The sequence below is a fragment of the Pterocles gutturalis genome, unplaced genomic scaffold, assembly GCF_000699245.1.
Source record: "Pterocles gutturalis isolate BGI_N339 unplaced genomic scaffold, ASM69924v1 scaffold7586, whole genome shotgun sequence".
Taxonomy (NCBI): domain Eukaryota; kingdom Metazoa; phylum Chordata; class Aves; order Pterocliformes; family Pteroclidae; genus Pterocles; species Pterocles gutturalis.
The window spans coordinates 2,332-17,668 of record NW_010097703.1 but is presented as its reverse complement, the minus strand read 5'-3'; the positions used below and the strand labels follow the sequence as shown (position 1 = coordinate 17,668).

The 15,337-nt window shown below is 45.6% G+C and overlaps 1 protein-coding gene across 1 annotated transcript in view; it reads right to left on the bottom strand.

Annotated features, from left to right (window-relative positions):
* M1AP (meiosis 1 associated protein) overlaps positions 1-11,535 on the bottom strand; it is an 18,436-nt gene extending 6,901 nt beyond the window's left edge. Inside the window, exons 1-3 of the mRNA XM_010084066.1 lie at positions 11,248-11,535; positions 6,650-6,832; positions 723-900 (exon numbers count right to left, since the gene is read on the bottom strand). Of these exons, the coding sequence (XP_010082368.1) occupies positions 723-900; positions 6,650-6,832; positions 11,248-11,496 (610 nt within the window). The 5' untranslated portion in view covers positions 11,497-11,535. The remainder of the gene's footprint in view (positions 1-722; positions 901-6,649; positions 6,833-11,247) is intronic.
* Positions 11,536-15,337: the final 3,802 nt, after the last annotated feature.

Here is a 15,337-nt window from a genome sequence, read left to right as displayed (position 1 = left end):
GTTACTGAAGAAGTACAACCTCAAGAAAATTTGCCCTAAGCATAGAGAAAAGCAGTAGTAGCAAAGCAAGAGCAGTGTCAGTGACAAAAAGCATCTAACTAACAGGGTAAGTACCTGGCTATGTCTGCCAAAGTAACTTTGTCCAGCATTGTGCAGTATGTAGTCTGGGGGAAAGGACTAAAGGCTAAGAGTCATCTAGAAACTGAGCATCTTGTAAAAGGACAAGATCTTGAGTGGGAGGGGGGGTATCTCTCCAGGATCACTGAAGCTGTATGTAAATGGCCTGCCTGCTTCTCCCTCCCTGACTACTTGTTTCAAGGGTTCTGGGTGCCTCTGCCTGCACCAAGCCCTTTGATCAGCCAGTCCATTGCCCAGGGTGGTGTCCAGCAGTGTCTGAGGATGCTGCTCCTGTGAGCTCAGTGCATTTTTCTCTTTAATCCCTCAGTAAAGCTGTGTTGCACGTGTAATCAATTTTGTATATACCAGGAGGTGCAGTAATCCATGAAGTCTGTATGCTGATTGTGCCCAAATGTGACAAAGCCCCAGAGGAGTGCTGTGGTACAAGCTTTGCTGTTCCTCAAGGCACAGTAGTTCCTACTAAAGTGAGTGACACTAAATGGCACAAAGGGCTGTGGCATGTATCAGACCAAAGCAAGAGCTTATGGTTGTCCTGCCACCCAAAGCCATAGCTTCCCTGGGTGTCCTGCCCGTCTTACACTCACCGGCACTGCTGGGCTCCTCTGCTGGCACACACTGTTCCACGTCCTCAGGCTCCAGAAGCTCTCTCTTCAAAACCTCAATGACTTGCATTCTTCGCAGACTCATGAGGTCTACATCTTTTAACTTGTTTTCCAGCTGCTTTACCATTTCTTTGCTTGACTGACTAGTCAGAATTGTGATCTGAAACACAAACCAGAGTGTGCAAGAGCTGCCTCTACCCTAATCCTCCCTTGGCAGGCGATGATGCCTGGTCTGTTTGAACAGCACAGATCCCACTGCGGAGAAAGGAGAGAAATGTCACTGAAATACCTCATCTATTGAAAAACAGATTTAAAGGCCTTTTATTTTGAGCTTTGGCTTATGTTTAAGCCAATATGAAATGGATTGAGAGGTTCACTGTAGGAACACCAACAGGGTGTTGCTGGAAGAAGGTGGAACAATCCCCCACTGTCATATTCCATCCTTTGCACTTAGGGTCAGTGAGTCTGTGTATAGGAGGGACTCTGCCTCAGGCTTTCTGAGGGACAGTGCCATTTCCCATTTCTGCATCAATTATAGCTCAAGTAGACTAAATTTGGCCTTCTCACTTGAAGGCTGAATGGGATTTTTCTTTTTTTTTAAAGAAGTATATAGTCTATCCTGAAGATGTCTCTTAAGAGAGCAACAGTAGGTGTGATTCTCACCTCCCAGCTTTGGTGTAACACTAAGTAAGTGACTGCAAAGAGTTTCTTCATCACTGACAATCAGCAACAGTTTCTGGATCATGTCAGGCATGTTTGACTCCAGCTTCGACCCAGAAAGAGTGGTTTGGTGAGGAAGCTACCAGTTCTGACCCTGCCTACTATTTAGTGATGGTGAAGTACCGAGTCTTCTTGGCACACCTGCTCATTGCTCCCAAGGACTAGTTAATAACAGCAGATTCAGGATGAGGTGTATTTTAGGTAGGGCTGCTCCCAAACGTCCTGCATGGGAGCATTTGGGGAAACTTAACAGTAGACCTTCACAGATGAGTTCTACTACAAAGATATTAAATAACGCCAACAGAGTGACAGTTCAAGGGTTAGGGATTGGGGGCAGGGGGGAGGGAGTATGCCTTCTCCATCCAGATCTGTCTTTAGTATTTATCTATGAGATATTGTCAATGAAGGAATTATGATCTCCTGTATGGACTGACAAAGTACATAACAGGAACTGTTTGTGAGTTGGAGGCAGCAGAACCATCTAGAGATACTATTACATTTTTTTTTTTCAGCTATAGCTAGGGCATTTCCTGCACTAGGACACCTTAATGTCACAAAAACCTTTAGGTTTTGTGATGGAGGCTCATCTACACACTCACGAAGAACAGGGGCACAGTGGCAGGCAGAATGCCAGCAGCTCCTGCAACCAGATGCCAGCAGCTGGGGAGACTGGGATCCAGGAGCAGCAACTGGGCAGGCTGAGCGTCTGAGCGCAGCTGCTGGAGGGGTGCACATGGTACATATGCAGAAAGATACGTGCGTGTGTATGTATATATTCCTGCTAGTGGATCTCCATCCTGCTCAGATGGAGAGGGAGCAGCCTGAGGCCACTGGCGCAGTCTGTGTTCGTGTGAGCGCTCTGAGTGTCCATGATGGGTGTGACCATCTGTGCGTGTGTGTACATATATATATATATGTGTGTGTGTGTGCTCTGTGTGCATCTGCCTGCTCAGCCTCACAACTGGTTGGGCCTCGAGGCATGGAGCTGGGTAGCTTTGCTGAAGTCAGATCAAGCCTCATTTCCCTAACAAAGGACCCTCTCCAAACAAACTGATCCCTGGTGTTTGCCTCTGAGTTACTGGGAGTGAGCTTTTAGGAGCTAATGAAAATGTCTAACAGAGACTGTTCTTCAGCTGGGGCTAGCTGAGCTGTCTAGAAGGTGTAATTATCTTTTGCAGAGCTATAGACAGAGCATTTGCTGCACTGATGCACCTTAATTTCATCAAAAGCATGGCTGCGTTACATCTGTAGCCCATCACCTCCAGTTTACCCTTTTCACAACCTGAGTCACAGGAGCACATGCTGGCCTTACCACATACAAAAACTGGGGTAGCTGCTGTGACTTCCCTTTATACCACCGCAGCTTTGAGATATAATCCCTTAATGCGGTTGTACTTCCTGATCTGACAGAAAATGGGCTACTGGTGACTTGAAAAATACTTTTCATCCTATTACAGATTGGCCACGTTTCCTGCCCTGAAATTCTTGCTGAGGCTTAGCGTCACTGATGCTGGCAGTGTTTCTCCTCCGAAGCAGGATCTCAAAAGAGTAAGCATTTTCAATACTTGTAACAAATATTTGGGCTTTAAATGACTGCAGGTTGTAACAAAGTCTGCCTCCTATGCTTACTAGTCAGTTGGGAATATTCTTTCCTCCTTGTGGTTTAACTGTTAACTAGGTGCGGGTCTGGCCCCTCGCTGGCTGCCTCTCCTCCTGCCCTCTGCGCACTCCCTCTGCTGAGCATCTTCCCTCGGCTGCAGGATTTCACATGCAGTGATCCTGCTCCCAAGCATTTACTCCTCGGTGGTTCACTGACTGTAACTATGCGCCTGTCGTTTGCTGTTCCTGCCAGCACCACCTGCTGCTCTGTCTCAGTAGCGTGCCCACTGAGATGTCAGTTTGGCGATCAGGCATTGATACCCCAAACGGCATCTAAAGCACTAAATTTTGATGAATAACAAACACTACAGATGAGTCTTATGTTAAATCTTACTGCAAAATACTGGAATCAACTGATTTATGAGGGCACTTAACTCGGGTGTGAAGCTCTTGAAAGAGAAATTGTGTTGGTAGAACCAGACATTCATCCCATGGAAAAACAGATGGAACTAGAGAGTTCCAAAAATTCGATAAAGCAGGGCTTATTTTCATATAATAGTGGACATACTTAAGTCCATGCCTTAATAGTTCAATGCAGAAATACTTCTAATGTGTTTTCTAATCACAGAATAGTTAGGATTGGCAGGGACCTTTAAACTCTCTAGTTTTATTTTGGGTATTTTTCAAACGGAATAGGATCGCTATAAATTGCACCCACTAATGATGCCACAGAAAAGCCACTCTTAATTTAATTTTTTTCCCTTTGCTTTATAAGGCACGCATTCTTGGAAGGAATGTTTGATACCTGCTGCAAACAGCTCAAAGGGAAGCCAGGCAGCAGAAACGGGGATCGAACTATAGTTAGCATGGAGCAACTCCGAGGGAAGGCTAGAGAGGGCAAGTGTGACCGATGCCCGCGGTGTTTGCTGTTGTATGGAAACCAGGAAAATTCAGAGTCTCCAGTGTGGACATTATTTTGAATGTGGTGAAGGGAAGGGGACTGTATGCTCAGCTGTCAGTGAGAGGCTTCTAGGTTACAAGGATGGCAACGAGCTCCTCCTGCCTGTTCAGCTGACCCTCTGCAAGGGCTCTCTGGTACTGTACGAGGTTATTTTCTGGCAGAGATTCTCCGTGCAGCAATGTAAGTACAATTGGCTGCGTGAAGTTTCTGAAGAATGGCCACATCTCCTGGGTTACACAGTTCTTGTCCTCCCTAAGAAATATTTCCAGTTAGAATCCATGTGTATTTGAGAGTGAGTTTTTGTTTGTTTGTTCAAGTGTTGTGGCTTTGCTGCTTGTGTTTTGTTTTAGTAGAAAAATCTACTACATCATTCTCTGGTCTGGGTATACTGGAATTAATCATGCCAATGTTGGTCAGATGCTGTTCCAGCTAGGCACAACAGCTCTACATCTTCTCAGATCACCCTGAGGATTTTTATAAAGACTGTCCCCTGGGGTCTTTAGATGGGACCAAGTATGCAGATCCAGGACCTTTGCAGGGCCAAGGATAGTGTAACAAACCACGGGAACTTGCTATTTTCTGGTACCAGGAAGACAAGCATGTGGTTACCTATCAAATCTATAAACAAAGTGCTATGTGGTCAGATAAATTCCGGAAGAGTGGAGGACACCCCATTTTCCAGGCTGATCCAAGTATACAAGACCAAATACAAGCCTGTAAATTGTCAGAGGAGGAGGAATTAGTATTGCATCTATGTACACGGTTCCTATGAGCAAATGAAAGCAGACTGTAAAAATGGTCATCAACACTTTCAAATAAATATGTAATAACACAGCCATCACTGCAGCAGGTGCCTTACATCCCTTGCAGTGAAAAGTGTAATATATTTGCATAATCTAGAGGAGCAAGGATCACTTAGTGGAGTATAAACTCCCTATATTAATGGAGAACTTAATTTTGAATGTAGCTATCCCCTTTCTTCAACTCTGCTAGAAGATGTCCTGGATTTTGCTGTGTGTCAAAAAAGGTCTTGTCTCAAGAGTGTACTCCCTTTGTTCCAACCCTCAGCTTTGAAGTTAAAGCACAAAACACATTTGAAACGGTCAGGAAAAACACCTCGAGGCCCTAAGAAAACACAGGGAGCCAGCAAATCAGGAGAAGGGCTTCCTGGATAGGCACTAGGAGTGAGTGTTAATTACAGCTGGGAGAGTCTCCCTAATCACAGCATGATTCTGGAAGGGTTTAAGGATCTAAATAAAGTAGAAGGACTGGGGAAATCTCACTCATGGGAGTCTGGACTCCTTTTTAGTACTGACAAAGCTCCAAAACCAGGTGGACCCTGAGCCTGTGAAATCTGAAATGAAAGATAGTTTGGCGCTGATATTTCCTCATGTCCAGAAGAAAACACCACTTCCAAGTTCTTCCCCTCTTAGTAACTGCCTGTCCTTTCACATCAGTTGATATACTTAAAAAAAAATATTTCTTCCTGTGAACCTCGTTCTGCTTTCTACATTTGTACGTATGTTCCCATGCGTTGTCAGCAGCTTCGGTGAACATTCCAGATACTATAGCCACAGAATGTAACTGTAGGCTGAAAGGAAAATAATGTCCTGAGTCCTGTGAATGTCTTTGCCTTTGACGCTGTCTTAGTGGGGGCTGGGACAGAGGTAACGGTCCTCACAGGAGCTATTAAGAGGCTGTGGTTTGGGTTTGTGCTGAGGAGAAGCTGATCACACACTGTTTATAGTTGCTGCCAGGACAGTCGAGGACTTTCCAGCTTCTCTGCTGTGCCCGTGTCTGCAGGGGCAGGAGGAGCTGGGAGGGAGCACAGCCCCAGTGACCAGCCCAGGATTTCACCTCAGGTTTGGGACTGAGACCCAAACTGGGCACTGCTCTGTTCCATAGCATGCACAGCATGGCCAGTATACAGACGAGGTTCTGTCTGGAAGGGCTCTCTCTTGCACCAGGACATTCCTGGAGCTGGCTCTCTTGGGGTTCTCACTCTCTTGGTGAGCTCTTGGTCTTGGACACTCAGGCTCTTATCTCCGTTCCAGGATTGAGGTTTTGGGACTCCCCCTCCCTGCTCTGGGATCATTAGCTGGGAATGGGCTGAGCCTTGGTTTTCGGTTGGTGAGCAGTATCAGTGCGTATCACTCATTTATATATATTACTACTATTATCATAATTATTATTCTTAATATTATTGTAGTTTAGTTGTTAAACTAAACCCACAAGTCTTTTTTTCCTTTACTGCTTTAATTCTCTGACGTATCCCTGGGAGGGGGGAGGGCAAGTGAGCGATTGTTGTGGTGTTTTGCTAGCCAGGGGTAGAACCAGGACAGACACAGTTCTAGGAAAGTAATAAAAATGAAGCTGAAAAAACATCCAGTATTAAAAGCCTGGAAATTAAATTCATTTTTCTACACTGTAAAGTCAGTCAGTCTCCATAGGCAACTCAAACCTGAATCTCTCATTTCCATGACCATTCAGAGATTGCCACAGGGGTTTTTTTGGAGGGCTCGTTTTCTTAATTCATGGACCTCAGATACCACAGAGACTATCATCTTAATGTGCTGACAAGTGACAAGTCTGGTGGATGGGTCCCACTACCTTCCCCACATTTTCTTACCTCAACAGAACTGTTTGTTGAGCCTCCTGCTGCTGTGTGTCTGCTGTACTGTTTGAACTGCTGCAGTCCATCCTGCACAGCTTGTACCACTCCGCTTCCCCCCTGTGGGAAAGAGCCTTCTCTTGGCAGCGAACGGAGCTCCAAAAGGCAGGCTTGAATTCGTGCAAAGTTTTCTCTCACTTGCTGCAAAACAGTATTCAATGAAACTCAAGGACTGGAAAGGTCAAACTGATAATATGAAATATTTTTCCATCATGTGGAAGGAGGCTTTTGAATTCACAGCAGTGGGATAAGACTCGGGGCAGGAGCCGAGTCATAAAGCAGTGAAGAGTGATATGAGTCAAAACCAGCTGATAGTTGTGCTAGGAACAGCACACACAACGGCTCCTCAGGTGTTCAGCTGTCTGCCTGCTGATAGCCACAGTGCAGTGGTTGAGCATGTCCCTCTCCTCTGGCCCTGCACAACACAGGGGCAGAACTTGAGACATAAATGGGAGCGCTGAGGCAGTGTGATGTCCCCAGGCTGTGGTCACCTTGCCATATCCATACTCCTTTACTCCTCAGGCTGCGGACTGCTGGAACCTGTGTTCAGGAGGGTTTGGAGTCAGACTGTGTCAGCAGGTTCAGAAAGGGGTTCCACAAGCTCATGGGTAACAAGTCCAGAGGCAGATACCAAGAGGAAGAGTCTCATATGTATCCACTGTCATGCTTAATACAACAGCTGTGGAACTGGGGCAGTGTGAGGAGAATGAAGTGCAGTAAGTGATTGGGCTGAGGCATTCCCCCAGAACAGCCTTTCCTTTTGAGACGGGGCAGAGGGACTGCTGCCCTGACTCTGGAGGGTGTTTCTCATACTCCTGTGCTGCTCTTTTAGGACATTCACCACAATAAAGATTATCAAAAAAGCAAACACTGATGGAAGGTCTGTGGACACTCCTGCTTCAAAGATGAGCTACTAGAGCAACTGTTAGAAAGGAAAAATTATTCTATAGCTGTCATTTGTAGAAATGTTTTATTTCTTCAGGCAGCAGCTACCACTGTACAATGGCTGCCCTGAGGACAGCTGGTCTCATTATAGAATCACAGGATGGTTTGGGTTGGAAGGGACCTTCCAGCCCACCCAGTGCCACCCCCTGCCATGGGCCGGGACACCTCCCAATAGCCCAGGTTGGCCAAAGCCTCATCCAGCCTGGCCTTGAACCCCTCCAGGGATGGGGCATCCACAGCTGCTCTGGGCACCCTGGGCCACTGCCTCACCCCCCGCACAGTAAAGAATTTATTCCTAATATCTGATCTAAATCTTCCCTCTTCCAGCTTCAAACCGTTCCCCCTCGTCCTGTCCCTGCCCCCCCTGATCCAGAGCCCCCCCATCTCTCCTGTAGCCCCCTTTCAGCACTGGAAGGTGCTGGAAGGTCTCCCTGGAGCCTTCTCTTCTCCAGGCTGCACACCCCCAACTCTCTCAGCCTGTCCTTGTAAAGGAGGTGTTCCAGCCCTTGGACCATCTTCACAGCTCTCCTCTGGACTTGCTCCAACATTTTAATCTGCAACACTACACTGCTTCCAGAGAAAAGCTTCCAAAACATGAGCTCAAAGCTGGCCCCGAGCTGGGGCAGGCACTGCTCTCACTGCCCTGTCTGGCTCCTTCCGCATGTCGCACCCTCACACACTTCACTTTCTCAAGTTGCTAGTCCCTGTAGTTACTGTCTTTTCCCCTTGTTTCTTTTTCATCCCTTTTTGTCAGGGAGGCTCTGGGAGCTGTGGGGGATGGCTGCCCATCCCAAACAGGGCCCATCAGCTGGAGGTGCTCTGCTCAGAGTCCTTACTCAGCCCCACGTTGAAATTTTTTGATGCTTTAATGCTCACTTCCCCTCTTGTCACCATCTGTTGTCCTGCATCAAATAACCAAAGAAAAGTTATTAACTTTCTTTCCGGTTTCCTTTTCTTTGTCATCCCCCTGCCCTTTCCAGGGAAGCTCTTTGGGCTTTAAGGTTAAGCCAACAGGGGAGACCAGTAGGCGCAGAGACCACAAACAAGTGCCCAGGAAAGACTAAGAAAAGGGTCACTGTAAGGGTGACGCTTCCCCGCGTACTCTCCTGATCTCTGTTTTCAGCTCTGGGGCTTTCCCAACTTCGTACGATTTGTCTGATGAGCAATGTTTAACATAGCTCTGCCTTGTCTCCTCGCTGAGAAGTATCAAGTTGTTTTCTAGCGGGATCAGAAAGTCAGTGTGATAAAGAGCCCTGGTGAGACAAAGGGACAGATTCAGGAGTGCTGAAAAAGCAACAGAGCCCTGGTATTTCTGAAGAAGGCTGAGACAGAGCAGGTGTTTATCAGACAGAGATGTAAATCTGCTTCTGATTCCAGAAGCTGCAGAGGAGCAGGCATCATTATCAGTGAAATTAGGTCCACTGAAGGAGGTAGTCACTTTGCTATACTTTACTGTTCCTAACAGAGAAAGAACAGTTCAGAAAAACCACCTTCAGTACAACAGCAGATGTCTGAAATAAAGAGGTGGCTCACTGGGCAGAGCATCCAGGCAGAGCTGGGGAGAAGGGGAGTGGGGCTCGCACCACAGTCGTGCCTATCGGCCGGGTCGGGTCTCTGCGGGCGAACATCGCTGTCTTGGACAAGTCCCAGAGAAACGCGATATGATGGCAAAAGGGTTGATGTGATTACCAGTCATGCAAGCAGAAGGAGGTGGCATTTTTCATCTCTCTGTACAGCACTGCTGAGTCCAGTATTTGAATGGAGCATCAAAAAACCAGAAGAGTGAATACACAGAAGGGCCTGGAAGTTATTCAGGTCCTGTAAAAATGCCTCATAGTTAGACTTATACTTGGTTCTCTTTCATTTACCAGCAAGAAGATGGAGGAGGGACCTTGTTATGTTTAGAGGAAGAAAGTATAAAATACAAGTAGGTTCTTCAGTGTAGTCAAAAGTGGGAAATTAGTAACAAATCCCTGGAAGCTAAAGCCAAAAATGCAGATTAGAAACCAGATGCAAGTTTCACAATGACAATGACCACTGGAAGAAATTACCAACAGAAGTACTTGATTTTCCATCTTGTAATATCTTCAGATCAAAACTAGATGTCTTTCTGGAGGAAGTGCTTTAACGATATAGGGGCACTGTAGTGAAATATAATAGCCTGTGCTATGAAGGAAGCCAAACAATGATCTAGGGGTTCCTCTGTCTTTAAAAACTGTGATTATCAAAATGAGGAGTTGTTTAAATGAAAAAGACAGCCTGTCGTGAGCAGAAGATTCATACGATGGGGCAAGTAGAGGAACTGTGCCAAGCGCAGTTGTGCTCTGGTGAGCCACAGTTAGCAAGAGAGAGCTGAGGCTGCTGTCAGCCAGCACACGGGGGATCAGTGTTAGGACATACCTAGCAAAAAGCAGGTGTTTGGCCCCAAACACTTGCAAATTAACTTGGACATAACTCAAAACCAGGCCTGGAACCAGCTGTGAAACAGATTACCTAGCCCATCCTGCAGTGACAGGCCAGGATGAATTATATGTAAATTCATCCTAGGGCACAAAACGCATCTCTGTTTTCAAAGCCCCTAATCAGAGTGATTTCCCAGCATCTCCAGAAAATGTTTCTTTGGTATCCCCTTAGTTATCCTTGTTGCGTTATCTATAACTTATTCTAAAAGCAAACACACCATTAGCCACAGTCTTCTTGCAGATCACATTGGCTATGATTTTTTTTCCCAGTTGGCCTTTACTTTTCCTGAGATGTGAAAGCTTGACAAACTATTTCAGAATGTGAGTGACTGAAGTGGAGGGGTTCACACTGTGTGTTTACACCACACTGCACAAACGAGTGCTCTGTATGACTGTTTATAATAGTATGACTGCATGGATTCTTGTGAACTCTAGGATGCTTTGTAATCCCCAAATTTTATTGCAGAGTCATTCTCCATCTCTATTTGTTCTGCTGCATATCCTTAGATGAGTGAAATACTTGTTCTTACTGACCTAGATATATACGTTTAAAAGACATGTAGACATGGCACTTAGGGACGTGTTTAGTGGTGGACTCGGCTGTGTTAGGTTTGCAGTTGGACCTGGTGATCTTAACGCTCTTTTCCAACCTAAGTGATTCCATGACCCTATGATTTCAGGTTATTTCTCAAATTTGCTAAAAACTATTTTGAATTATGATCCTTTCCACTTAAATATCTGGAACCCCTCCCGAAGTGGTAATATTTGTGTAATGTACAGACCATTTCCCCATCCAAATTATTGCAGCTGTAGAGTTGTGTTTGATAATTTTGACAGAGAAGCAGTACAGACAGTGCAGAAGGCAGCATGGGAAAGGGAGAGGTACACTGGATGTTTTAGAAGGGAGCAGCACAAAACCTAATTTATGCACATGAGCAACTTCACAGAAGAAAAATGGGATGCTCTTCCTTTTAAACCTTGTTCTTTCATAAAGTTAATCTCTTCCATGAAGCCTATGAAACTATGCTCTTTGAATATGATTAATTTTTAGATATAAATTTGTAGTACATAATAACTTCCTTTACTGAACTGCAACCATGGACTGCGTTCACGTTTGTTAGATCCCAAGAGACATAATTTCACACGTACCGTGAAGGGAAGCAGACACTCCTGCTGACTCTCCACCACGTAGAGGCTCAGGAGGGGAACGCGGCAGGGGCCTGTCAAACTGCACGCCAGGCAGAGTGTGTTCTCCAGAGCTTCAGAGAGCACAGAGCAGGTGTTGGTCCAGGAAGGCGATGTGACATCCACAACGAGAATCCGTGATGGCTGCTGGCAGCGCACTGTAGTAGCAGGAAATGTTCTCTGTGTTTCTGAGAGCAATTTTTTTGAATTCATGGCTTCTGAACGTGGGTATCAGATGTCCAGTTATCCATCTGCAACAAATAACAGCAATGAGTGAGATGCTCTCTTTCCCATTCACTTGAAAGCAACCTGAGATGTGTCAGACAGTAATGAAATAGTGTCCTACAGCTTTCTCCAAAGCAAACGTGGTCCATACTCTAAGATAAACCTGCACAAAGACAAGAGAAAATGCATATGGTCAGAAAACAGAACGGTTCATCTAAAGAAAATGCATGGCAGATATACTCTTACAGATGCAACTGGAGCAGATAAAAATGTTAGCAGCACAGCCATGCCTAGCCCACGGATGAGCTGTGTGATACGGTGTGGGATGAGCACGGTCCGTCCCTACGGCTCCGCTGCGTGGGATCCATCTCCAGCAGAGAAGTGACCTCCAGCAGCTGGCGGACAGCAGGACTTGGGGCTCCCACTCCTGTCCCCACAGTGGCCAAGTGACCATACCAAACACTGAGACAGTCCCCACTCCTCGAGACCCCATATGAGACAAGTAACTGTCATAGCCCAAAAAAGGCCGGCACGATGCAGCAATAAAATACTGCCTACTCATGAATCCTACTTGTGAATGGTGCAGAACTGACCTCTGTCGTTCAGAGTGTCGGACACCGGGGATTAGCTCTCTGCACTGAGAAAAGCCTCAGGGAATGCAGCGCTAAGGTTGCCCAGCAGTATCTCCTAATGTTCAAGAACATGGGGAGCCTCAAAAAGTCTGTAATGCCAGAAGCTCCAACAGAAAGTATTTTCAGCCAAAGAGCAGGTCTGATTCCCAGAGCTGGCTGGAGATGCTGGGAATGCTGTGCCTGGAGGTGGCTGTGCTTCCCATGTCGCAGAGCTGTGCCAAAGGACGCAGAGATGTGTCAGAGCAGCCCGGGGGTACTGTGGGAAGAGAGGGGGCTCTTGCTGCAGTGCCCCGGGAGACCATGGGTCTCTCAGGCACCCAAACAGAGCGCGTGGCCAGGACATGTTTCTCCTCGACCTCTTTTTGTGTGTTTCTTTTCAAACATCCACCCTTCATCCAGCAGCACCACTGCACATCTCTGCATGCGTAAGGCTCAGCTGTTGCTGTTTGGAGAGACGTCCCCACAATCGTTAAGAAAATTTGATTGTTTCTGTGAAACAGTTAAGCAGAGAAGCAGCGAGAGGCAAACAGGAGGAGAGTACTGTCAGGTCTTGTGTCCTTCCTGTGCCTCACGTGTTCGAAACAGAAGAAACCACTCAGCCCTGAGCCCGGGGCGAACCCCTCCTGGTTTGGCTCCGCAGTTTAGAGGCATGCACTCGTCCTCAGACCTTGAATGTGATGTTTGTTCCCCCTCTCCCCATTTCCCTTTCCCATCTTAAGCACAACAGCCAGCATCTTCCTGTTAAAAAATTGTTTTTCTTCCTTCATCATGAACCAAGACCCTGCCTAAAATCTTTGCATCCCTAAATCTAAACATATCTGCACAAAGCACCCACTGCTGTTTCTAAGGATATAGAAAATGCTTTAAAAACGTATCTTGGTCTTGGTCATAGCAGCAGTCTGTAACGATAGAAGCCTGCTTGTGCCCAGAAAAGTGTTTGTATAATTGCACATACCTCTCGGTACCAACTGGAATAAACCCTCTCTTCCTGCACCTGTGCCAGTCCCCAGCGGGTGCAGTAGAACCTGAGCGACCTGGGTTTACATAGCCGGGCTCTGGTCAGAACCCAGGCCAGGACGCGTTCCTGGGATCTGTGGGGTACGTTTGGCTGAGACAAATAACTCTTTTATGCTTACCAAGGAGAGAAGCTGCTGTATTTCCTCCAGCCTCCGGCACTTTGGAGTAAGACTTTCTGTAAGTCTTGAGAAGAGCAAGAAATGTGTTTCTATTTGATTAAAGTATCTTCAGAAAAAAGCTCTGTGTTTCTAGGGTGTTTGTCAGGGAAAGCAAACCAAACTGAATTTCAAAACAGAGGCTAACGCTTCAGAACTGGTGAAAATGTTTTATATATATATATCTGTCTCATGTACATATGTGTAAGTATCTTGCTTTGACTAGTAACCTGATATAATTTCACTGGAAAATGAAAAACTGCCACATATCACTTTAATCAGTGTCTGTTCTGGAGCTTTACAATTTACAGGAGAGTTTACTAAATTACTTCACTGAATCCGGGAAAATATCTGTCTTGTCTGTATTTTCTGTGATGAGGCTTCATACTCCCGAGCTCTGCAGGTCCCCAGTGCCTTCTCAAACAAGGAAACAAAACCCACCCCGCAGTCAGAAATCTGGAAAAGTTGAGTCTTTGATTTGCATTGGTTTCAGAGAGAAAAATGAGCTTTGATTCTGAAAAAGACAGAGTTTTCCTAAATTTGAAGGCGTTCTCTAATTCTTGACACTGTACAGAACTATGCATTTTCTAACCTGCTTTAGTAAACGGATCCCTCATCAGCTCTGCTCTTCATCAACCAAATGGATTTATTTTTGTCCTAATGGTGGTGTCTTAATTATTCTCTGCTCAGCAATACCCATATGATTTATATGCAGCTCTCTGTACAGCATCTGACATGCGGTGTAAACCGCCCGCCTCTCTGACAGCCCCTGGCAGCGACGCTGCGCTGGGACCAGCCTGGACAACCGAAGAATTCTGTGCAGTCTAACTGCTTGCTGCGATAAGATCTCATCTTCATTTAAACACGTAAACGGACAGAGGGCCTTGCCTGAGGGATTGCACCATAATTCAGGATGCACGAGCGAAAGCTGTTAGTTCTCCCAGGTGATACGACATGAAGTTATTGCTCAATAAAACAGGATTTATCAACTGTCAGAGCTAGTTGCTAACAGTGATGTACGTTTTGCTCAGTGCAAGAAGACATAAATTTTTCAGAAACAGCAATACAGGGGCAGAAATAAAACTTTGCCGTATTGAGGGGCTTCTGCGTGCTGGTGACGTTCTGCAGTTGCATGCTATCCTGTGTGCCTAATTCGCTCCAGTTAAACTGTTAAATAACACCCGTGCCCAAAAAAGTGTAAATGAGAGACAGTACCAAAACCACGGGTTAACGGATATGGAGGATAATCTCCATCTTTTTTCTAATATCAGAATCAGCAAAACTTGTGTCCAACCTCACTCCAAGTGGGAGGAAAAAACCCCAAAAAACTGTGCACAATGAGTTTAAGTGAAGAACGCCTTACGGGGTGGGTAAGCCCTGCAGCTGTGAAGACAACTGCTTTGTCCGTGGTTGTTCACAGCGGAGCAGGGAGTAAAGCCAAGGAAACCCTGAGAAGCGGTAATAATGAATACAGGCTATCGGCAAGTAAATGCACGCAAAAAGGTGAACAAAGGCACCAACAAACAGCAACAGTCAACAGGTTTAAGGACAGTAAAAAATTATTCTGTAAATTATTAAAGAATAAAAGCTACTCCTTAAACACATCAAGAACAAAAAAAAAATCTTGAAATAGTATAAAACTGCTATTAGCTTATGAGGTTTTCTTTAATGAGACACAAAAAGTGTTCAATAAATATTTTGATCTGCATTTAGGAAAAAGCTCTGATAACTAATTATTCTCTTTTCCCTTAGTGGTTAGAGAGGATATTAACCTGCAGCTGCTAGGACTGTGAGTTTTACATTTCAGAAAGGGGATCTTTGTGCCCAGGGGCTCTTTGGACCACTCGTGTTAACCTTTAATTCATCTTGGAGCTGTGCAAGTTCCAGAATGACTGCAATGTTCTTGTTTAAACAAAGAGCACGTGAAATGATTCAGACAGCAAGAGCCTGTTTGCCATCAGGTACATACCAGGCAAATCCATAGAAACAGTGATATAACGAAGTCTATAACAAATTAAAAAATAG